The sequence below is a fragment of the Drosophila mojavensis genome, unplaced genomic scaffold, assembly GCF_018153725.1.
Source record: "Drosophila mojavensis isolate 15081-1352.22 unplaced genomic scaffold, ASM1815372v1 contig_136, whole genome shotgun sequence".
Classification (NCBI taxonomy): domain Eukaryota; kingdom Metazoa; phylum Arthropoda; class Insecta; order Diptera; family Drosophilidae; genus Drosophila; species Drosophila mojavensis.
In genome coordinates this window covers 17,578,056-17,604,511 of record NW_025318667.1, presented here as the reverse complement: position 1 = coordinate 17,604,511, position 26,456 = coordinate 17,578,056, and the positions used below count along the sequence as shown (strand labels likewise).

General features: G+C 39.7%; 1 protein-coding gene across 6 annotated transcripts in view; it reads left to right on the top strand.

Annotated features, from left to right (window-relative positions):
• LOC6584093 (protein sprint) overlaps positions 1–26,456 on the top strand; it is a 121,245-nt gene that overhangs the window by 82,794 nt on the left and 11,995 nt on the right. For all 6 annotated transcript variants that reach the window (XM_032732001.2, XM_032732002.2, XM_032732000.2 and 3 more), the window contains 2 exons: positions 333–819; positions 13,721–13,930. In XM_032732001.2, coding sequence (XP_032587892.1) covers positions 333–819; positions 13,721–13,930 — 697 coding nt within the window. The remainder of the gene's footprint in view (positions 1–332; positions 820–13,720; positions 13,931–26,456) is intronic.

Here is a 26,456-nt window from a genome sequence, read left to right as displayed (position 1 = left end):
GAGAAGGCAAAAAAAAAAAAAAAGGAGATATAAATATATAATATGTATGTATGTGTGTGTGTGTGTGTGTGAGTGTTTGTATCTAACATGTTTATGGAAGAGGGCAGGCAAAAAGAATGTGTCGCAAATTAACCTTTTGACAGCCCAGCCTCGAGCCTTGGGAGTTGACAAATGGAGCTGCTGCTGAGGCAGTGGCTGACTGAGCTGGAGCCAGAGGCAGCTGCCACGAGCTAATGAAGTGGGAGCTAATTTAAATAGATCTCTAGCAATTGGACATTGGACATACAATACGTATTCAATGTTACTTATCGCATTTCTATTTGTCTTTGCAGATCCAATGAACAGCAGCTGACGTCGGCTGCTGCTGCAGTGGGCGTGGCTGCGCCACTAACCGATAAAACAGAAGCTGTTGTGGCTGCGGTCAAGTGCAGCAACAATGGCAACAACAACAACAACAACCACAACAACAACAGCAGCAACAACAATGGCAATGGCAGCAGCTGCAATAATGCTGCGCAACAGTCACAAAAATCTCAGCTGCAGCAATCGAGCAACAACAGCAACAAATTAAATGGCCAATCAAATCTCAGTTCGAACAACAACAACAACAACAGCAGCAGCAATAGCAATAACAACAACAACAACAAAATGATATCCAACAGCCAAATGGATGGGAAGAATGGCGACAGCCGTCGCAGCAGCAGCCTGGAACCGGATGCAGACGACGTTGTCGACTTGGCCCACGGCGGAGCCTTCGATGACGATATGCAGGCACTGTTGCCCAAATGCACGCGACGCTCGAGAGATGAGCTCAGTCAGGTGAGTGCGATGAAATGAAGACAATATTATGTTAATTAAGAGCTTGGGCGAAGAAAGAGAGAGATGCAAAGAGGAAGAAACAGAATAGAAAGAGAGAGAGAGAGAGAGAGAAGTGCAAAGAACAAGATACAGAAAAATAGAGAGAGAGAGAATGAGACAAAAAGAGGGAATGCAAGAGAGAGAAAGAGAGAGACAAAAAGAGAGAGAGAGAGCGAGAAAAAGAGATAATGAGAGAGAGTCATTGAGAAAGACAAGGAAAAAGAACGCGAGAGTGAGATAAAGAGATAGAGATAGAGAGAGAGAGAAAGTACAGAAAGTATAGAACAAGAAAAGGCGAGACACAGACAAGAATAGAGAACAAGAAACAGAAGTACAAAATGAGAGCAAAACTGAGGGAGATAGAGAATTAAAGAGGGAGGCAGGGAAAGAGAGAGGATCACAAAGACAAAGACAGAGTGAGAGGTAGAGAGATTTAGACAGAGATGCAAAATAAAAGATTTATAAAGATAAAACCGCTTAAGCGGGAGATAGAGTGAGAAAGGAAAAAAGAAGGATACAGAGATAGTACGGCACAGAGAAAGATAGAGACAGAGAGAGAGAGATGTGGGAGACAAATATAAAGAAAAAAGACAGGATAGAAACAGAATCATAGTGGCGAAGCGAGATAAAGAAAGATATAGAGCGGTCCCTATATCACGGGAATGCAATAAACAGAAAGACAGTCGGATATGAGAGAGAGAGAGAGAGAGATAGAGGGAGATAGACAGAAGGAGAAAGAGAGACTGAAACAGAGTATTATGAGATTTCATGAAAGATTTGTATAATTTATTTAAAAAGAGCAGACTGATATAAGAGATTATGACAAGTAGATAAACTCCTTAATATAGATAGATACAATCGAGCAACGTAAGGACAATAGCTTTCAGATCTAAGGAACTTTTTCGCATGCTAAGAGATGATAGTCCATGAGAGAATTTCAGAATATATCTGGTAGTACATATACTTTCAATTTCATAAGCAAGAGAAACCCGGCTACAATATCTGCCCATTTATGTAAATAATCTGGTTAATAGCTTATACATGTCTTAATATTCCACTCATAAATGCATCAAATGTATATTTAAATATATTTGTGTACATATGTATATATGAATCATAACAATCTGCAAATGAATTTGGCTTTCACATTATAGAGCTCGAATTGGTATTGCATAATTAGAAATTGCTTAATGGCTGGGGAGCTCTGATTTGCGTGCGTGTGTGTGTGTGTGTGTGTGTGTGTGTGTGTGTGTGTGTGTGTGTGTGTGTGTGTGTGTGTGTGTGTGTGTGGCAACAACAACTGTTGAGCATATTGATGAGTCCTGCTTTGTATTTGTCGCACTAGCCTCATTTGCTGCTGTGGCTTCCACAGCCGAGCAACGGCAACAGCCCAGGGGCAGTGGCACGCAGTTCGTGCCACAGTAAGTGGCAATTACGCAAGCTGCCAATGGGCCATCAGCAGCCTTTGGTCGTCTAGTTGGTGCTGTTAGTCCTTTTAGTCCTTTTGTGCCTTTGTCCCTTTGTGCATGTGGCACTCATTCATTCATAATTTGCTACGTGTTGCCATGACAGCCATAATCATAATGCTGCCACCGCTGCTGCTCCTCCTGCTGCTGCTCCTGGTGCTGCTCCTCCTGTTGCTCCTGCTGCTGGTGCTGCCATAAACTGTGCATCGAATGATGCCCATTTCGACAGAAATAAAAATTACAATACACGTTCACGTCCTCTGCTCTCAAGCGATTTCCCCCCCCCACCACATCATGTTCGACACTCAAACAAGCCCCTCCCCGCACAGGACCCCCCCCCATGCTCCATGCATACTCTAGACTCCATATACCCTTGCCCATTATGGCTTCATTATTTACATGCATTCGTGCGTGCTGCGCGCTGCTCGCTGCTTTTCTCTGGCAGCTCTGGCATTCTTCATTAATAACTGCGAATCCTTTTACCATCATCATAGTCGTCGTCGTCGTCGTCGTCGTCATCGTCGTCATTATTAAAAGCGACGCCTTTATTCTAATGTCTGACAGGAAATTACAGGAAAGGCGCCGCCTAATATGAATAATGAAGCACTTTTCCCTGTATTCATACACTAACACATTCACACACACACACACACACACACACACACACTCAGTCAACACAAAACTCTTTTTGACAAGTCAATTTACTAGTTAATTTGATATGCCAGTTTGATTCACATCCACACACACACATACACACACACATACACACACACATACATGGACACATTCTCAGCTCACTCAAGCGTTAAGCGCATCGGTATGCTCTCTATAATTGCTTAATAATGCGTTAGATTGCCAGCATATTGCAGCTGGAGGCTGGGGCGTTGTTGCCAAACTTCTGCAGCTGCTTCAGCTAGTTGCAACGCTGCAAAGTATGCAACACATTGCATTGCATAGCTTAATACAACTTCTGAGCGCTGTTCTTAAAAGCATTGTTGCCAAATTTCTTCACTTAAGCTACATTGTTGCCAAACTTCAGCTTCAGATGCGTGCAAGCATTGTTGCCAAACTTCTTAGACTCTTCAAGCTTTGCATCGTATACTAAAGTATGCACTCGCCTATAGAGCATTACTAAGCTTGACTTGTGTTTGCAACGTTGCCAAATTTCCTACATATAATATATAGAATGTAATTCATATAGAAAATAATTATAATTATTATAATTATTTTTCTTAAAGCCAAATTTTTTCGACTTATTGGATGACAGAGTTGCCAGAGTCCATTGTTTATGCATAGAGCATACTAGCGGTTTCTTTTGGGTTTATTTATAGTAAAAATTATGACAGTTTGTTTATTTTGTGATAAGCGTCGATTTATGTTCAGAATTAATTGCAGTTCTATGTAAATTTTCAAGTATTTCAAGCACTGCCCTGTTGCCCAACTTCTCTGCAGCGTTGCCAATTTTCATGCGCCGCAAAGTAAGCGGCAATACGATAGATAGATGCACAAGTGAAATAAATTGCAGCCAAGTCTTTTGTCTCTTTGCCGTTGGCCAAGTTCAAAGTCAAAGACCAAATTAATACCCAACTCTATGTGTGTGTGTGTGTGTGCTCGTTGCAATACAAATACATATATCTGCTGGCGAGCTGGGCAACCACAAACGTGTGGCCTGTCTGGCCAGACACACATGTTCACATTTTAATTTGTGTTGCATTTCCTGTTGCATTTGGCAAAGGACTCGCAAGGATGGCCAGCAGGAGCATCTTTGCTGTCTCGACTGCCGCATAAAATATTGATTGCAATGGGCTTCAGCTGACCAGTAAATGCAGCAGCAGCAGCAGCAGCAGCAGCAGCAGCAGCAGCTGTGGCAGCTGTGGCAGCTAGCCTAGCCGGGCCGACAACAATTTCCTCTGCGATTTTTGGCCATTTATGAATATTCAATAAAAACAACAACAACGAGCAATGGCGATAAAAGTGTCTGCTGCGCGTTGCCATAACCACAGACAGTTTTACAGCAACAATGATAGCAACAACAACAACAACAACAGCAACAAATGCAACACATGAGCCGCACGCTGTCTGTCTGCCAGTGAAAAGTTTTTATCGCCCGCCAGCCCATCAGAGATGCGAGCTGGCGAGTTAGAAGCGCAGGGCAGGCCAAGGAATGGGCGTCTGTGGAATGGGCGTGGCTACTATGCTGCTGCTCAACTTTATTACTTTCATTATGCCACAGCCCTGCTGGCATGTTGCCCATGGCCGGCAGCAACCCTATACGCACCACATCCACACGTGCCCCTCCCCCCTCCCCCCTCACCCATCCCCCTCCCAGTTTGCTGCATAGAGATAAGCCCGGCAGGCAAAGTCCATAAACAAGTTTCGAGTCTAATCTGCAGCTGCGGGCCATGTCCAGGTGCACGTGTACTAATTGCAGCGGTATTAGTGGCGCTTTGTCAGCGGCTTACGGCCACGCCCACCGCCCTGCCCTCTTATGTTCGGCTTGTCATGTCAGTCGACAGAGAGAGCGAGTGACTCTTGGCATTCCATTTGAGTCTCTCGTGTTTTCTTCTTTTTTTTTGGATGTGTTTTTTGAACATGTTTACTGATGCCAGCAGCCGGATATGAGAGCCAGACAGACAAGGACAGGCCACGGCGTCGAGGACAGCACGGCCGGATGCTCGGACGCAGCTTTAAACCTGCTGCTCTAATGAAGTGTGTCCAAACAGAAATAATAGAAAGACCGAGAAAAAAAAAAAAAAAAAAAAAAACAGAAACAGAAGAGCGTTCTTCATTTCGAGCTCCAGCTCCATTGGCCATTGGGCCATCGCCGTTGGCCAGCTGGAAGGAAGTTTGTCACTCCGTTTGATGCTTTGCCTTCGGTGGTGCGCCGGCTGGGTGTCATGTTGCAGACTGAGGAGGCAGGCATCGTGCGCCTAATGGCTGTGACTTTTTGACAGCCACAGCCAGAGCCAAGTGTCCCATGTCCTGAGTGTCCCATGTCCCATGTCCTGTGTCCGGTTTCTTGTGTCCTTTACACAGCTACCCCAACAGCTTGTCTGCGTCTTGCCACTGGCCAGCTTTATGGCCATGGATTTTATGCGCAGCTTATTACATGGCTTCAAATGTTGATTGTATTTGACTTTGGTTGCGGTATAGATATATGCCCATTGTCCAGATTACAATTACATTAGAATCTGGCTATAGCGTCTGTACAGTTATTACGACAATAATTCTGGTCCCGAGGCAAACTTCTAAGGTTTTAGCATCTTCCGGGTATAGCGACGGTCCCTTGAGGGTCGTTATAACCTGATTCTACTGTAGTTTTCTTTTTGGGCTTTTCAACTACCACACTAAGTCATAGTTGCCAAAAACTTCACTTAATCGAATTTAAGGCCAAACTTTGGTGAAAACTCCTTCAACTGCTTATTTATTTTATTTTCATATATAGTAAATGTAGCTGGATAAGCTCATGCACAGTTGACAAATTTCACTAAAGCGCTCAGCATTCATAAAGTTGGATTGAATTGCCTGACAATTTGATATGTCAGTTAAGCATCATTTAATAAACAGTTTTCAGGGTTCTTCTGATTTGTATGAATATATATTTAATGAAAAAAAATAAATAAATACAAAAATAACGTATACGTAAATGGTTCTTGGAAGAACTTTAATGAAAACTATATACATTATAAATGTATAATACAATGCATATATGTATATAGTTTTCATTAAAGTTCTGCCAAGAACCATTTAGCCGTTAAAGCAATATGTGTGCATATATGTATATTTCGTTTTCTTATATAAAATCAGATATGTAAGTAATCCCTGCACTGTTGCCAAATTTCAAAGGGCTGAATCACATATTTAATCGAATTGTATTTGAGGCTTAAGTAAGGTTGATGAAAGTTTATTGGAAACTATTTTTCAATATTTTATATATTTTGTTTTCTTATATAAAAAACTACCTAGCCTCTACCTACGCTGTTGCCAAACTTCATGGGGCAGGATTACTTACACAAATAAATATTGCTTATACAATTTCAGGGCACTTCAAAGTTCAGCCCCTTAAATTGTATCTATTATATATACATCAACTATATTTATTTATCTGACTATATTCTTGCCAAATGTTGCTGAGCACTGTTGCCAAATTTCATGTGAAATTTATTATTTAAATTAATGCAAATCTTCCATTGCTGCCCTATTTTGCTCAGCTCTGTTCCGAAACCCTACAGTCCCATCATAGTTTCACATCTAAACTATATACAAAAATATGCAAACTTTAAATCGAGTTTAGTGCTTATGGCATTGTTAGCAAGTTTACTGTGGCAACGTTGCCAAAGTTCACTTTTAGATATGCATGTATTACTTCGCGCTGGGGCGCAACGTTGCCAGACTGCAGTGGCCAGGCAGTTAATTATGCATTCATAGTGCGGCTTTCCAACAAATCGACAACATCGTCAACATCGCGCTTCAATTAGGCTGCCCTACATGCACACACACACACACACACATGCACTTGTCATGTGGCTGTCCTGCAGAGTCTGCTTTGATCCGCACTAAAAACTAAACACGCAGACAGAACGCAATGGCACTAGGCACTAGTCAGAGTCACATATGTCACCATCTACCAAATGCTATGCTGCTGTCTGTATTTATTGTTGTTGTTGCTTTTGGCGCAGTTGTTGCCATTGCGGTTTTGCGGCCACCTCTGTTGCTGCCATTAAATGTAATTCTCTGTGGTTTTTATGGTTTTTTAAAACATTCAACAGCATTTTACGTGGCTGCTATTTATCTTTTATTTCGGCACTCGCTTGGACCCCCTCAAAAAACACGCAGTCCTCCATACGCTAAACCTCCCTCCTCCCCCTTCATCCATCCTATTTGCGCTCAGCTGCTGTCATGTCCCTTGGCCGTGTCGCCCAGCACGTTTTCAGTCGCTCTTGTTGTTGTTGTTGTTTTTGTTGTTGTTAGTTGTGTGCTACCGCTGCGTCAGACAATAATTCAGTCTCGAGTGCAATTTGCCAAACTACACACAGAGCGAGAGAGAAAGAGAGAGTGAGAGAGACACACAGAGAGAGAGAGAGAGAGAGAGAGAGAGAGAGAGAGAGACTCGCTCACCTTTTGTCAAACTATTAGCCCAATGCACAGTGGACTTTTAATGTTAGCTGCTACTAATGCAACATCATATTTCACTGACTTAATCCGCCTGATTGCTTCGATTTCTAGACTTTACTTTAAACAGCATACGAAGAAGAAGAAAGAAGAACAAAATAATCAGAATTTTCGCTCAAGAGGCCGTCTCTTAACTTCACTTACTATAACTATACCTAACTTTCAAATTTATAGAGATCCAGTCACAATATTTTGGAGTACATAACTTCTAGACAAAAAGGCCAGATAGGTTTCTTATTTTGGGGAAATCAATTGAGAAGGCTAAGAATCATTTCATTTCTAAATATTATTATAATTTAAAATATACTTCTTTAAAGCAAAATATATATCCAAATGAATAGTAAATATTAAAGAACAGAAAATAAAAATGTATTTTTTAATTTTACATTTTTAAATCTTTAATTAAAAACAAAAAAGCTTAAAACTTCACTAACTTCAATTTTTAGCATCTTGTTTAATAATTTTATTCTAAATTTTAAAATTGTTATTACATTATATTTATATTAAATTTTCTTTTTGAATATAAATTGAATTTCAAAAAAAGTAATAATAAAAATAAAATACCAAAATTTAATATTAACAACACAAATTTTAATATAAATATAAGAGGAATTAAAAAATAAATAAATAAAAAAAAAAATTTTTTAAATGTAAAATAATCAATCAAATAAAATACTAAGTTTTAAATTTAGAATAAAGTAGGAAAACCAAGATGTTAAAAATTTTTTAATAATTAAAAAGAATTCCAAATTTATTGAATCACATTCTTATGCTTTAAGGAAGCTAAAAAGACAATTTCAAATTGCAATTGAATTTTGAAATTTTCTTTAATTTAAATAAATCATTTGCTTGGCATAGGAAATGCCATTTCTAAAACTGCAAAAGCCAAGCGGAGCTTAATTGTGTTGACTTTCATTAATTAATTGCTGACAACTGGAATGAAGTTTAATCAGCAGCAGGAGTAGGAAGAGGAGGAGTAGCAGGAGCAGTAGCAGCAGCAGATGATGCTCTTCTATCATGCTTTACTTCGACATTCGAAGCCATCCATTTGCTTTGTTCTTTCGTTCTTGCTCTTCCTCTTCTTCTGCTGGTTTGGCATTTGTCGCAGTGCAAATATTTCATTGCATACTTTTGTGCGGTCGCAATTTGTTGTGCAATTTATTAGATGATGCAGCGCGACGCTTCCCATAGATACACATATATAAAAATATATATATATATATATATATATATATATATATATATATATATATATATATATATATATATATATATATATATATATATATATATATATATCTAAATAGGTATAGACACAGGTAAATGCATTGAAATATTAGATCGTATGGCGGGGAATTTTTATATTGGCATTGGGATAGCGAAATTGTTGCCAATATTGGAAAACTAAATAGCAGTCAGCCAAACAGACAGGCCAATATTTAACAAAAGGTAGCCAGAGGGGGGGAGAGAGAGAGAGGGGGGATTGGGACAGCTGCAGCAGCAATGGCGATTTTCATTTTCAGCCGTCGGCAACGGAAGTCAACTTACTTTCGTTGTCTGCTCAGCGTTCCGGCAACAGCAGCGTCTGCATCTCTGTCTGCTGCTTCCTGACCCTGAAACGGCTTCAGCTGCTGCTCCACAGCAGCAGCAGCAACAGCTGCTCAAGGCTGGGCCTGGCCCAATGGGTTTGGCTGTTTGTCTGGCCGCCTCGCTTGGCTGGCCTGGCTGCAGTTGCAGACGCCAAAAGCAGCCAAATTTAAAGTCGCGACTGTTTGCTTAACATTACGCGTAGACAGCCAGCAGCTCACTCACTCTCACTCGCTCTGCCATCCTTCTCCCTTTTTTCCTTTAGCCAAAATCAAATACATTTTGCTAGCACACATGCGACCAGGAAGCAGCAGCAGCAGCGGCAGCAGCAGCAGCAACCCCCAGTGGCACTTGAAATTGCAGTCGAGCTACTTAGAAAGCTTCTCTATATATATATACATATATATATGTATATATATGTATAGTCCTTTTTGCTGCTGCCAGGGGTTGCTGTCAGCGGCAGGCACGCTCAGGCGGCTGTGTGGTAAAATCTGTAAACAAATGAGAGCCTGGGCTAACTTAATAAGTAACGCATTATTGCTGACTGCCTGGCTGACTGCCTGGATGGCTGACTGCCTGGATGGCTGACTGCCTGGCTGACTGCCTGGCCTGACTGTTTGGGTCCCATCGAATAGTTTTTTGTGTGCAATCAAAACAAATACATAAAAAAAAGGGACTCCTCGTCGTCGTCCTCATTGCCTTAATAAGCAATACTTAAGACTTAATGCAGGACATCAAATATGCGCAGCATTTACCTCGCAGTCTCTGCATGCCCCACGTTCCGTTGTTGTATTTTTTCTCTCTCTCTCTCTCCCTCTCTCTTGGGGTTGCGCTGGCTTGAGTTTCTCTGCTGCTGCTACTGCTGCTGCTGCCTGGCTGTGATTTTTGATTTAAGCATAATTTTGCAAAATGCTCAGCGCTCGACGCTTGCCGGGACATCCTGCTGTGTCCTGCTGTGCGCTTTGAAATATTTTCAAACGTCTCTTCAAGGGATTTTCTGCAATTTTCCCTTTTTTTTTTTCGCTCCCGCTTTCTCCATTTTCCATTTACGTTTGCTCCGTCTGTCTGTGCCAGTCTCGCATTTAAATGTTTGCAAAATGAACAGACAGCATTGCCATTGCCCGATTTCCATTTCAATGCGTGGCGTTGTCTTGGCTCGTTTCCTGTCGCTAGACAACGCTGCGTATGATTAATGCCTGCTGAAGATCAACTGAAGAAAAAATTACATAGAAGAGAAAGAAAATGAAACCCGTTTAATAAATGACATCAAAAATTAAAACTCGCTGCTGGCGCGTAAATCAAATTTCTATTTACACACAGATGCCATTGATACACACACACACACACACAGGGAAGTATTTACAAGGTGTTTTTGGGCAACCTAATTTGACAGTCGGCCAGAAATAACTCAATTAGTGCCGCAACCTTTTTTTTTTTTTTTTTGCTCGAAAGTTTGTACACGACCCAAACACAAACTGAAGCAGAAAAAAATCCCCCTATCTCTCTCTATATATATTTGTATATACATTTATATATATTTGTCCCAAAAAAAAGGTCAACCCTATCCGTGACGTTGTTAGCGGTAACGAGTCATTGCGTGGGCTGAGCTTGGAGCGTGGCGTGCAGCAAAGGCCACTTGACTTGCTTTTTCCTCTTGTTTATTTTTTAATTCGACAAGTGAAGTAGCATTTGCAACCGTGCATACCCTGCTTTTGTAGGGGTTAATTGCTGTGGGCTGTGATAATTTGAATGAGCTTGACACGGAGCAAAATACGGCGGAAGACCAGCTGCACAACCAAACAGCCGCGCTAAGATACAGCCCGCAGATCTAACTAGAAGAGTTTTTAAAATTTGAAATAAAAATAAGAAACAATTTTAAAATATTTCAAAAAGTGTATAAAAACTTCAAGTGTCTACTCGAAAAAAAAAAAAAAAATAAATAAATAGAAATGATTAATTTAGAAAAATTTATTTGAAAATAAACTCGGAGAAAAAATATTAATGTATGTATACATTTTTTAATATTTAAGAAAGCATATAAAAATATAAATATTTTTTAATATAATAATAAAACTAAAAATATATTTTATATATTTTTAAATAGTACATATTTTTTCAAATATATAACAAAATAAAAATAAAAATTGAAAAATTGAAAAAAAAAAAAAATATAATAATAATAATAATTTATAATTTCGTTCACATACGGCATTGTCTCAGCTATTCAATTGCCAAAGAAAAAATACTCTATTTGATATAATAAATAAACTTCTTAATATTATTTCTTCTTAATATATTTCTTTTTTTATCTGAGATTACTATCTATAAAGTACTTTATAACAGGGCTGCGAATTGTGCTCAAATCCATCAAACTTGTCTAGCCTTATGCTCGAATCCTCAACTTTGTTAAGGGTGCTTTGTGAGGGCTCGTTAAGGGTTCGTTTCTCAATGAGCAGTAAATTAAATTTAAATATAAATCAGAAATAAATATATTACTTGATTTCCTTTATGCGTTTTTTATGAAATTAAGCCAAAGCAGAAGAAAGAAAATCTGCAATGAAATCTAATAAATCGAATCGACCTAATCAAATCTCTAGCTTACGCTCTATAAAGCATTTTGTAAGGGTATATTGTATGTTTACATACTTATTAATACAATATATACATGCATATATATGTCTATAGACTTCGCCTGATATGGTATGAGCTTGTTTGTCTACTCGAAATTTGCATTTCCATAAGCTGCGGCGCGGTTGCCTTGGCATCAATTTGGCATCGCTTACAGTTGGCAAACATCAACAGCAGCAGCAGCAGCAGCAGCAGTCGCTCTTTGGCATCATTACACACAGAGACAGAGACAGGGAGAGAGAGAGAGTAAGAGTGAGTGAAAGCGACCTCTGCTCCCATTAAAGGCTCAGCACCCTGCAGTTTCAGCCCCTGCGGCTGCATTTTTTGATTCGAGGCGCATAAAAGTATGCTACGGCATTGTAAGAGGCCTCGAGATGAGCGACGCAGCACAATGAGAAAAAAGAGAGAGAGAAAAAAAAGGAAAATACAGACTGAACTTCAAAAGACCGCCCACGGCAATTTTCAATTAAAAACGCCTACGCGAATGCTACAGAAATTTCAGTTCACTTCTGCTTGCAAGCGAGATGCGTGGCAGCATGCGGGTTGCTCTCACTGTCGGCTCCTGCCAGCCTCGCCTGCCCTCGAGCTCTTTTAAAGTTGTGCCCCAAAAATTTGGTTGATGGCCTGACATGAGATTGCACTCAAGATTTGACAGCATGTGTGTGTGCGTGTCTGTCTATCTATCTGTGCCTCTTTACAAGATATGGCCAACAGCTATATGTCAGAGCAACGTACAGTACAACTGCGCATCTCAAGCATTGACAAAATGGGATAGAAAAAAAAAATATATATATATATGTATATATAAGAAGCGCATGGTCTGGCCGTGGCTTGCGATGGCAGCGCACTTGAGTGGCGCTCGAGAACGTGGCTAAATGCGGTCGAGCACGTTGTTGTTGTTGTTGCTGTTGCTGTTGCTGTTGTCTAGCCCCTTGTTAGCTCTAAGGTGAAGAACATAAGCTAAAAACGCAGCCCAAGCTGTGTCAGTTGTATAACAGTTGCACTGCTTGCTGCACTTCACATTAGGAACTTTTTGAGACAAGCTACAGATTTGAATTATTAGATATAGTCACATTAATGTTGTGACTATTATAGTATTAGGACAGTTCTAGTGTCTGTATAACAGTTAACAATAAAATCAGACTAGGACTGTTAGGTGTTTCTCAGCTCCAAATAATATTTACAACCTGAATTGGAATTTATAGTAGCTTCACTCTTATAATCGAAGATATCCTATGCTCTTTAACATTTCTGCTTAATAGGTAAAGCTTTATATCACTTACTTTCACTTTAATCTCAGTGTTGTCATATTCTTGTATAACACATATGGGCGTATGTTTTATGCAGATATATACTCTTTTTCACTTATTCTATGTATATCACATACTCAAGTCCTTATCATACGATTTCTGTTATACATACGCATGTCTAAATGTTTTTATGACAGTTATAATCGTATGCTATTTATTGTATACCTGATATATATGATATCAGGCAAGAGAAATATATCAAATTATTCCTGAAACTTGCGCTCTCATGCTATGCAAAGATTTTGTATAACAGTTATGACTGTGATATGACTAAAACTATTTATTTGTAATTTTCAACCATTACTATTTGGAAAGTATGTTAGCTTCATCACCAATCATCAAATATATCTTGATAATACATACAAATCGGTCTTTTATGTATTTTATATAACACTTATTTATGCTTCATTTGTATAACAGTTGCCAATAAGAATTCTATTTTGGGAATTTGTAAGTTTCGTGATTAGTTAAAGTAGTAGTCAGGCTAAACTAAAGGTAAACAGAAGTCTGTTATAACACATATACAGTATGATATGAGCAATGTCTAAGGTATGCCAGTTTTTTTCGTTAGACAGGCAACATTCTTTACAATTAATAAATAATACTAGTTTTAGACTAATTAAGATTAGTTTTAACTATGCTTTGTATAACACATTATAACAGTTACTAATTGAATGCGTTCCCGTCTTCCCATTGCAGTCACGCACATCTCTCGTCTCTAGCTCGGAGGGCGGCATTCTGGCCGAAGGCGAGACATCCAGCGAGGAGAGCTCTCGCGATTCCAGCAACGATTCGCCGCCCTGTGATTTGGGCCTGATGGAGCGATTGCTGCTAACGCATCCCATGTGGTTTCTGCCCGGCATTCAGCGCTCCGGTGCCGTGCACCTGCTCCAGGGCAAAGAGGAGGGGGTGAGTGTTGATAATTATGAATATATTGATAGCGCTTAATGAGGCAATTGCGAGCGTATGCAAAAATTATGCACTGCCATAAAAAGCGGAGCACACAGCCAGCTGACCACAAAATTTGCACACAATTTGCCCAGGCCGAGCAAATATGAAATACGAAACAAAAAAGCGACCAAAAAAAAGCAAATCCCAATGGATGATGCAAACCGGCGCATTTACATAAACAAATTGCAATCAATTAACGTGAATGTGAAAGGGCAGCAGAGCGGGGCTATGCAGGGGCAGGGCCAGGGTCAGGGGCAGCGGCCGGGTGGTTTGGGTTTGGTTGCAATTGGGATTTGTGGTGCGTGTCCTGGACAAACACACAGACAGTGAAGCCCACAGATTCATTAATATTACGACAGCGACAACAATGCGAAGCCCTTTTAATTGTAAATGTATAAAGATAAACAAAGAAATGTTGCCAGGCATGCAGCAGCAGGAGAAGTAGTACGTGTAGCAGTAGGAGTGGGAGGCGGAGGCGTTGTCCAGGACTCGCGCTGCTGCGCTTGCAAATACATTGAAATTTATCTGGCTGCCAGCAAAAGGCAGACGACGCTGCGGCACATGACAAAGGCGACGAGAGACAATAGCCAGCCAATGGGATTTGTACACACAAAAAGCGTCTAGATGGGGCTGGCCAGCAAGCAGCAGGAGCAGAAACAGCAGCAGGAGCAGGAGCAGGAGCAGGAGTTGGGCCATGAGACCGACTGCTGCTGGTTGCTGCTGGTCATTTGGCGATTCAAGTCGCTTTGCATAGACAATTGAAATTACAACGAAGCGAACAGGAGAAACGCCCAACAAATTGTACAGATTCAATAAGTTGGCAAGCCGGCCGGACTGCCGGCAGGACAATGCCAAGTCGCAGTGTCCTTCGCAGCAATTATCACGTGTTCGCCAGACAGCCTGCCTGACTGGCTGGCAGGATAACAGGCAAATGGTTTCAGTGAATGCTTCATCGAATCGCCTGAATGCCAACTAAATTGCTATCCATTTGTTAGCCCAAGGCGACCGTGCCCCCTACACTCAAGTGGGGGGCGTGGCAAATGCATCACAAATTGTAAATTATATGCCAACATTTATATAAGTGAGTCTACAGAGACAGCGACTGCGACTTGGCCAGAGAAAGTTGTCAACTTAATTGAAAATAACTTGACAAAAAATGCGAAAAATGTATTGTTATATTTATGCATTTACATAAAAATATATATCAATATATAATGTATAGATGCATATATATCCAGCTGCTTTTATCTCATATTTATATATAATCCAATAAAAGCAAAGTAAAACAATGTTCACACATCAAAAGCAGGTTTTTATGTTAAATAAAATTTCGTATTGTTCGTCAATGCTCGACTAAGGAATACCGCGCAATCAGTTGCTGCCAAGCTGTCCAAAGTCTCTAATATCTCACTTTCAATTTATTTTTTAGAATATTTTAATATTCTAATCGTATAATGAATCATCTCAGAGTTCAAATATTATACTGAAAAAATTTGTATAATTTCATATATTTTAAACGAAAAATGATATACAAATTAATTGAATTTTAAACTCAATAGTATATAGAAATTAAATATTTTCCATTAGAAAAATAAAAATAAAATAAAAATAAAATAATAATTCATTTATTACTTGTGATTGTTAATGTGTCTCAAGAGAGATAATTGAGCAAAAAAAAAAAAAAAAAAAAGCTGTGATGCCTCCCAATACACCAGAGCTTCTAATAATAAATAAATCAAATTAATCAATAAAAATTAAAAATAAAAATTAAATTAAAATAATTATCGGCGCATTTCCACGAAATAATCGTTGATTTGATTTGTTGATTTTTTTTTTGCGAAATTGCGATTTGCAAAATGCTTAGAAAACATCTGTCTCACATACTTGCAAAAAATAACAATTAAATTCGTTCTAGTTTCGAAAAAAAAGTCAATTTCAATTCAAACGTATGTATACTAACATACAATAACAAAATTTAAAAAGAGCTTCTCCTGTAAAATTACATCTTTCAACATACGATCATTCTGTGAGAATGCGACATTATTAATTTAATTTGTTTCAATAGTAAATTTTAAAGAGATGCTAAAATTTCGTACTTTTATTCTCAAACACACAAAAGCCAAAAAGCCATATACCTCATTTGGGCATTTTCATGCAGGGTATTAAAACTTATGTAAATGCCATTTTTTACAAAAATATATAAATATATATTTATATGCATACATGCATGAAATATATCGCTCTAATTAAAAGTCTGCTTTTCTCAATTGCAAATATTTGAATCAGCGAAATATTTTGCTATTGAAATATTGCTTTGATTAAGTTTTAATTGAAATCAAATACTCGTTCCTTGAATGCGAAATCGAATGAAATGTAGCGCAAAACTTTTCACATATACAAATGTGAGTTGACAGCGCGAAAAGCAGTTTAACTACAGCTGTGCGGCTTGACTTTAGCTCCACACGGTGATTGCAGTTGGTTGGGATCTGCTTTGGGTCTGCTCGATGTGCCGCTGAGTCGCCTAAAAGCAGGCAACGGAAATTTCAATTACGAACTTTGCCTGCATTGAATGTCGAACAGTGGCACGCGACGGCCAGCAATGAGGCAAGAAAAAAGTGAAAAGCGTTTTTCAACTTGCCAATTCACAATTGTCGAACGCGTCGCAACAATGGCGCATTGATTGCAGGCGAGGGGCCAGAGTTGGGGGCGCAAAACTTTTCACTTTTTGCCAACTGCTGCACCTTCAGTCCATCCCCCCCGCCGACATGCTCTTTGGGGCTCTTTCTTGCATTTTCTATTCGCCTATTGAAACGCTAATTGCATGCGTCGGCGTCGCAGCTGGCGTCGCCGTCGGCAATTACACGCCCCGTCACTCCAGTGGCCGGCAGCCCAGCAGCCATTAGGCGATCCATTGGCAACTGGCGACTCCGTGTGGAGCAGTTGTTGCTACGCATTTGTTTATGCGTTTAATAAAAAAGTATTTGCATAATTGAAATTGAAATTGAAGCAGCCGCTTCAAGTGGCCGCGCACCACACCGAAACACCACTCCAACCACAATGCCCGCATCGAGCTGTGTGACTGACCCTCTGTGTAAACTGCATTGGTAAATGTTTGTAATTAAAAATCAATCAATATGTTTGAGCTACGAATGCGGCGATGGCGTTGGCTACGGCTACGGCTACGGCTACGGCTGGGGCGAGGACTACGGCTACGGCTGGGGCTATGGCTATGGCTGGCCATTTGTGGCAACACATGTGGCTGCAACAACAGCAGCCTTGCGTTTGGTCCATTTGCCTGCCTGGTATTTTAATTACTTGTTTTGCCTGCTGTCGGTTTCAATTTTTTTTTTCCTCTTCCACTCTCCCACGCCTTTTTTCCCACTGTCACTCCCTCCCTTCTTTTATTTTGTTCTTTTATTTCAACTCCATCAATCATAAACAGCTCGAAGCTGCAACCGGAGAAGCTGTCCAGGCGAACGTCTGGTCACATGTGTGTATAGGATTCTTGTTGTAATTTCAGGCTTTCGTCTACCCTGTCAAATGGGCTGGCATAGGGTATATTGAGCTCATCTTACTTATGCTGCATGCAAGGCTAGCTATTTATATACAGCACTGAAACTGGACTAACTAGAATCCGATTACAATGACGCTCAAGGGACCGTCGTTATACCCGGAATATCGTATAAGTCCACTAATATAAGTTTACTAAGCTTGTCTGGACCAGAATATATAACTGTACGGTCGCTATAAACGGTGTTGTTATAACCGGATGCAGCTGTATATACATTCGCATTTATCAGCTCTACAACCTGTTGGAAGTGTAGCAGATCCGATGGAGTATGTATATATATTCTTGCTAAGCATAGTAAGCTAAGTCGATTTATCTCTGATCATCTTTTCGTATGCATTAATGGCTCATAAGATCTAGAGGCTTTTTATCGTTTCATATATAAAAGATCGATTTTTTTCAATGAATCGATAACTGCTCTCCTTTTTAGCTTAGCGATGCGAGGTTGTTATTAAAATTGATTAATGAATTGAAATTCATTGGAGCTGGAGTCTTGAAATCTTGCATTCAGTTTCAATTAATCGATAAGTAATACCATTTGAAAGTTATCGGCAAGCATTATATTATCGAAATTTAGTAGTTAAATTACACATGATTGGAGCTAGAGTATTCAAATTCTATGTTTCGTTTCAATTAATCGATAACTAATTCCCTTTTGAGGTTATCAATACCTTCTCATGTTTGGAGAGCGAGGATTTCGAAATTCAGCATTCAGTTTCAAGTTTATTTTATACAATTTTTCTTTACTAAATATATTGAATATCAGCCTAAAATTTGAAATTCCTTAAATTGTATTTCAGTTGATGAACGGGTGTAATGCATGAGAAATTTTAAATTAAAACTAATATATATAAATATTCAAAATTAAATGTAGATAATATGCTGAAAATTCATTGAAATGCGTGGAGTAAAGAAAAACTTTGATCAAGATGAAAACATCTTCGAGCTGATATATGTTTGCTATAAATATGCAAATTCTAGCAACGGTATCTACTAGTCGGGCAGTCCCGCTTAAAGCACTTGTAATCGTTTTTATTTTTTGTTTTTGTTTTGGTCAACATTTGGCGTCAGGGATTTGGTTATGCCGGCCACAGAATGTAATTAGCAGCAAATGGCGAATGATGAAGGCTCCACGTGTGCAGTCGATAGGAAATGATTCTGTTGGCTGTTTAGCAGCGCAGCAGCTGGGACATCATTAGCCAAGTCAATAGAGGTGGAGCATTAAAATATGCCTTTTAGAATATATGTAAGAGCAATGCATTTTATAGCTCTAACAATATTTACTGCTGTATTTATCTTTAAAGTATTTTTTGGGGCTTTTCCCATTTTCAGTATTCTCTTTGAGAGTGCATTTGATTTATGCGTCGCTATCGCGATTGCAATTGCAATTGCCTAGCCGCAGGCATTGGCTCAAAATGAACTTGTTAAGCTGCAGCTGCAGCCGCCTCCTCGTGTGCCACGCCCACTTAGTGCTTTGCCTGCTTAAATGGCCAATAGACAAGCGAACAAAGCAATCAAATTGAATTTTTTCGACCATGGCTTTGGAATTTTTCGGCTTTGTCGTTTGGCATGTGTTGAGGCACTCGGCTTACATGGCAAAAAGTCAGTTTTACTCCCCAAAAAAAGCAAGAACAAAAAAAACAAAAGCAAAAGTAAAATAAAATGAAATAAAATACAGCAGCTGAAGAGAAGGAAACAGTAGCAGAGCCACATAGGCGCAGACAGTTTTTATTTATCACCCGCAGTGCAGGGGGGCAGGGGGCAGGGGCATGTGGCTGCTGCAGATGGAGCAGGAATGGGGCATGTTCGTGAGGGGCGGGCCTGAGGGTGCATGCCATCAACAACAGCAGCAGCAGCAGCAGCAGCAGCAACAACAGCAGCAGCTGCCGTCGCAGCCACAGCCACAGCTGATGAGCGATAAGGCCGCAGACAGCTGCAGTGTGGGTCCCACAAACATGCGTGTGTGTGTTAGTGTGAGCGTAAGCAGAGACATTCACACATTGGGGGTAAGTCCGGGCTGACAAGCAAAGCCAAAGGGTTGCTCGCAAACACCACAGAGAGCAGTTGGCATACAGCTTTATAGCTAAGTAGGCAGATCTCAATTGAACGCCAGCAGTCACAATACTCGTAGTCGCATAGTTAAACACGGCCATAAACACAGCTGGAGCATTGCCAATCTCGGCAAAGACAGTTGATAGTTGCCGGAAATTGAGCAGTTGCCCATGCATTCATGCAAGACATTTGGGACTCTATTCACTTTTATGAACTATATACTATGAATTAATATATACTATATTTACTATATAAATAATGCGATAGCACTCACTTTTATTTATAACCCATTTAGTATTAGTAGTAATCCAATATGGATTTATATATTAAAATATATCATGTTCTTTTGAAAATTTAATAAAAATTCCCATATCATTAAAAAAATTCCAATTTGACTGAAATAATTTTAAAATATTAATATATTTTTTTATATTTAGAAGAGTTTTGGAAGGTGCTAGATAAGCAGCCTACTCCACAATCTCCCTAAATTCCCTAAACAACTAAAGCATGTATTTTCATTTATCGAAATTAAAAAATACCTAAATAGTTTACCAGGGCGTATGCATGATATTCATAAAGAGGGTTCTTAATTATTTAAGTTATTCAGAGTCATGGAATGTTTTTTTATTACAGTAGAATCCCAATAGTGCAAAATGGCAAGGGGATCACATTTTTTTTTTTTTTTAATTTACATAGAAATTCAAATTATCAGGAATTATTGAGAAGGAACTTCTTTCAAGGGGTTTGTATATTTTTTAATTTATCGCGATTTCCGATTTAGTGGAGTTCAAACTATCGCCATCACATTGGAAAAATTTCATTTATATACTATAATATATATGTAGTTATAATTTTATAGAATATAATATAACATAGAATAAAATGTCTGTAGTCCTTAAACTATTCTTCATCATATCTGGCTATCTCTTGAAATTATTACAAAATTTCCTTCAAGTAAATCGGAGTTTCCGTTTAAAAGATTTAAACTTTTAAAGAATTTAAAAATGCCAAACCTTTTCAATTGAGCAGCACTGTATATTGTATGTTCCAATGCTTTAAGAACTTTCTCAAGTTGCATATATGTATGCCCCAGGGCAGTTCAGTTTGTGGCAGCCTTTTAAAGTCCATTTGAAATGTTTCGAATGTTGCATCAGTCAATTTGAATTTTAAAGCCTGGCGGACACGTGTCGTATGCGCAACGTGCATGCAGCGCATGCAGGTGGGCAGTGCCTGCTGTCTGCATGCATTTTGGCCATGCTCGTTAGACAACAACAACAAGAACAACAACAACAACGACAACAAACAGCAGGCGACACATTGTGCTAATGAATTATTAACAAAAATTATAATTGAAAGCCGTTTGGCAAATGAGTTTAATGCACTCGCCAGCAGCCAGTGTGTGTGTGTGTGTGCTGGTGTGTGGGTGAGCCAATAATGGAAAGGCAAAATTGAAAAGCGAAGCTCTACACGGAAATCAAGGGAAATCAGCTTAAGGCAGCACTAGAGGCAGCGGGTGGTGGGAGGCAAAGACTCTTGAGTTGAAAAGCAAAAGCCGCTTAGTGGCCAATGCAACGAGCAGGGATTGTGGATGGGATGTCATGACCGGGACGGGGGTGGGGAGTAGTCGCTCGTAAGTGGACAGCAGAGAGCAAATGAATTTAGTGTAGACAGAGGCAGCGCTGGGTTTTGGTCAAGCTGTGGGCGACAGCGAATCGCATTGTTGGACTTTGGCTTCAAATTCAATTTGCTATGCAAAGAAGCCGAAACGCGCAAGTAAAACAAAAGAGCACACCCACAATGAAAAGGAAAGCAGGCAAAATGAAAATGAAGAACAGCCAAATGAATGTCAATGAAATGCAAATGGTGCAGAGCAAGCGCTGCTGCCCTTTGCCCCCTCGGTGGCTCAGCTGAGCTCGGCAAAGATTCCTATGGCAACAATGCTCGCATTACCAATTTGAATAAAATATGAGATTTTTATGATATGCCCCGCCGTTCGATTATGCGGGGCGGGCCGACAGATGCTCAGCATCTTCATTTTCATCTTCATCGTCGGTTCTGTTCCATTTTTTTTAATGGCTGGCCAATGGCTAGATAATAGAGGTCCAGTTATGCGGCACAGTTGGAGCCGCTGCTTGGCATAATTTCATTATTTTATGCAGTTTGTTATTTCAATGAAGCTATAGCTGCCCCGCTCTCTGACCCATCCTCTGCGCTGCCCGTCGCCCGTCGCCCGTCGCCTAACCACACAAACCGCCGACGCTCATTAGGCGGCCACGCTGGCGTCTCTCCCTTGGGCTGCGCTGTCTGGTGCTGGTGTCAAATTGCTGCTACCCCAGCTCTCAGCATAGTCGAGGCTGTCCGGGCTGTCCAGGGGCTGGGGATACAGTTTCAATTTCAAGTTTTGAAAGGATATGCAAATTGTGTGCTCGGCCATGAACGCAACACGTTTCGAATACTCTCAGCCACGATGCCAGGGCCCGCATAAGTAGGCAACACTTTCACAAAGACTCGACCAGGCTATTAGGCAAACTAAATCTTTTGTAGATTTTTGCAGCTTAAGTGAGCTGAATTTATGGAAATTGTTTTTTCACTTGGGTATATTTACACTTGTTTTAGTTATGTATTTTTTATTATGTTTAATATTTATATATCTGTTTAGTTTATAATTTGTATATATTTTATTGTATATGCATTTTATTTTATTTGTTTTTATATTTTTATTTGTACATTTTATTTTTATATGTGTTTTACTTAATTTATTTTAATTTGTGTACCATACTTCTATACAGTTTCATTTTATTTATTTATTTTTATTTTTTTGTGTATTTAAATTTAATTTTAATTTTATATTCATTTTCTTTAAATTATTTTATTTTTATTTCATGTTTTATTTTTATTGTGTATATTCATAATTTTTGTTTGTTGAGATTTACTATTATTTTTATTTATATTTATTTATATTTTATTTATTTATATTTACTCCATTTATTTATTATATATTTTTTTATTTGTATATATTTTTTTCGTATAGCTGTTTTATTCTTTTTGTTTTAGTTTGTATTTTTTTTTATTTATTATATTAATTTATGTTATTTTATTTTTTTGTTAGTTGTATTTCTTTTTTTTCTTTTCTTTAATTGTATATTTATATTTACGTGTGTATTAAATTTAATTTTTATAACTTATTTTTCCCCATATTTTTATGTTTTTATTTATTTGTTGCTTTTTTTTATAAGTTAACATTTCTATATATAATTTAACAATTATTTTTTTAACAAATTTATTGACAATTTAATTTAGTTTTACATTTAAGCGAAGCAACAAATAATCACAGTAATGCATACATATAATTAATGTTAAATATGTAGAATATATCTTATATAATTTACAATATTTACCAAAATGAATCAAGAGGTGGAGCAAAATCATTTGAAGAGCTTCAATGAAGGGCAAATTTGAGTCTTCTATTGCTTCGCGTGGTAGTTAGACGTCTGGCTATTGCAGTCGAGTGACCCTCAAAGCGTTGTAAATATATACATAATGAAGTCTTTTACCCAAAATTTTACGGCTCGAATGATTTGCTAACTGGCAACAGTTAGTCCTAGTCTGGCTGAAAGAAGTCTTAGTAGCGATGCCTAAATAGATTACAAGAGAGTGAGAGAAAGAGAGGGGAGAGAAAGAGTGCGCAGTGCAGCTGCTTGTGGCATGTTGCAACTGAAATGTGAAATGTGCATGCCACACACGTATCTGAGCGACTGCCAAGCCCTGTCCATTGGCCACTTCTAACGGTATTTTGGTACTTTTGGCCGCGTCACATGGCAGGCGGAAGCCATTAAGTTGTCAAGATTTGATGTCAAGCATTTGATGTGAGTCCTCATTGAAAAGACAGACACAGTGAGAGAGACAAAGTGAGTGAGTGAGAGAGAGAGGAGGGAAGGTGGCAGTGAGACAGGGCACAAGTGCATGCCTGTATATAAAATAGAAGTTGAAGCATGATTTGATGATTATAGACTAGACTTGGCGCTCGAACGAGCGCAACGAGTCTATTTGCGGCCCGAAACTTGATTACAACATCCCAATAGTAGCTGCCGCCGGGAAGATGGGCAAAGATGCCTCTGCACTTGCGATTCGTGGCCAGGAACCGCAAAGCGACCAGACCGGCAGCCGAGCCAACAGCAGCAGCAGCAGCAGCTGTGCCATTGCCAAAGGGGTGTGGGGTGGGCATAGTGTGAAGAGGCAGTCGAGGCGGCTCCTGGGTACAAAATAAAAAGGGGTTGTCTCGCTGCGGACATTTTCAGCGAATGCGGCCCAAAGGCAAACGCGTCAAATAGTCGAGAAATGGAAACCGGAAATGTTGTTAGCCCAAACCCGTGTGGGCCAACTGCAGTTGGCTCACAAGCTGTGCCGGAAATGGGCGCAAATGCGACAACGACAACGACAAGGCTATTCCCTCAACAGAGGGGGAGCTGACATATGAGTATGCATGTATGTGTGTGTGTGTGTGTGTGTGTGTTGAGTGCCATGTGATTTGTGCGCTATGCAATAATTTACATGCAATTAAATGCCCAACCAGATGCAATAGAACAAGCCGCAAACAGGGCCAAAACACTTTCGCCTAGATTTCGCTATTGACTGTGCTCGCTCTGTCTCTCTCTCTCTGTCTCTGTCTCTTTCTATATATATAAGCACATATAAATAGTAGCAATTGCTTTTGGGAACAGCAAAAGTTTTTTTTTTTTTTCGTTTTGCATCAGTTTGGAATCTTCTTTGGCACTTGCAGCTGCTTCTGTCGGCTTTGTCTCGCTGTCACAGGCACAGCATGTAAATTTATTATACATAGCCACGCCCACTGGACAACGGGACCAATAAACGCGCTCTGTTGTCTGTCTGTCTGTCTTTTTTGGTTTTGACTGTTTTGATCAGGGTGCCAAAGTGCAAGTGAAATTATTATTGCTGTTGATGAGTGCTGACCGCAGCTGGGCAGAGCTCTAGGTGCAATGGAGCAAAAGGTAAACAGGAAATGGGATTGGGATTGGGATTGGGACTGCGACAGAAGACAGACGACAGTCAACGAACTGTTAAGTGAAAATGCATTTGGAATTGCAATGCAAGTGAAATGCATTTCTAGGATTTCCTCTTTCGTGTCTGAGCGCTTAAAAGCTGCCAATGCACTATGAGTTACCTGTATAGGCGTGTGTGTATATATATATATGTGTGTGTGTGTGTTGGTTTGTGAATGCAAAGCATGGCAATGCAATGAACTGGGCGTGGCCAAACGCCCACAGGGCAATTGATTGCAACTATTGTTTGAGCTGCAAACAAAGCCAACAACAATTTACGTATATATTTATATGGGAAAATGTATACACTTATGCGCACAAGTATGTGTATGCTTACATATACATACATATGTGTGTATGTATATTTGTATATTGATGTATCGAAATGCGTCTGCTGGCTTTTAAATGCCGTTACGCCTTTTTATTGTTAGCCACATGCCCTTAAATTTGTCAAGGCGTCTATAAAATGCAGACATGCTTCGCTCTCTGTCTGTCTCTCTCTCTCTCACTCTCCCTCTCTCTTTGTCTTGGCTTGTGCATGATCCGTGCCCTGTCGCTTGTTAAGACATTTTTACGCTCGTTTTTGTCCTTAACAAATTGCATTTCCGTGACGGGTCAACTAATCCCACTCTCTCTCTCTCTCTCTCTTACTTACACACTCTCTCTGCCTCTGCCTCTGCCTTTGCCTCTTCACGGTGCACTCTCTTGACCACATTATTGAATCAGTATATAATGCTCTTTCGCAGCATGCCAACAGTCACACACGCCCACTCCCCGTCCCGTTCCGCCCCTAGCGCAGTCTATCGTCTGCGTCTAATAAAATCAACAGCCGAAAAGTATGCTTTAAAAAGCGTTGCAATGCAGCCAAATGAAATCAGCGAAGTCTGAACTGAGCAGCACTGAGGGCGCTGTTTCTCTCCCTCTCCCTCTCGCTCTCTGTCTGCCCTCTCCACTCATATCAAGCAGCACTTGCTTCCTCTTCTTCTTCTATGTGTTCTTTTTTCCTATTGCTATCTTCTTGATGGCTCTGCTTTTCGCTTTCAGCTGCTTATTGAAAACTCGCACAGAAATCATAAACAACGCTGCGGGGCGTCCATATTCGTTTGTAAATACCCACCCAAAGACGACGGGGCCCACTCTCATTTCATTTTTTTTTTTACTTTTTTTTTAACAGCCCCGCCCACTTTAAACTTATGTAGCGTGCAGCCGCCCCCCGCTACAGTTGGCATTTATTGAAATCTGAAAAAATATAATTGCATGCTTTTAGGGTTGCTGAGCAAAATTGAATGGCACACACACACACACACAGACAAGTGAATTGCTTAGCTAAACAGAATACACACACACGCACACAATGAAAGTAAAAAAAGAAGAAAACTCAAGTTCCAGTTCCTTACATTTCATTCTCTAGCAATTGGAGTTCAAAATTCAGAACAAATTTACAATTATGTATAATAGAAGAAGAGGAAGAAATCTTTATTATACCCTGAACCCATTGAAAATGGGAAATCAGGGTATAATGGTTTTGTGAAAAGTATGTAACAGGCAGAAGGAATCATCGCAGACCCCATAAAGTATATATATTCTTGATCAGGACGACGAGCTGAGTCGATATAGCCCTGTCCGTCTGTCCGTCCGTCCGTCCGTCCGTCCGTCCGTCCGTCCGTCCGTATGAGCAAAAGGATCTCAGAAGATATAAGAGCTAGAGAGCTGAAATTTGGCATGCATACTCGTGTATACCATAGGCAGTACAAGTTTGCTTTATTTTTTCGATAACTCATCCGATAACTTTTTTATCGAGAAT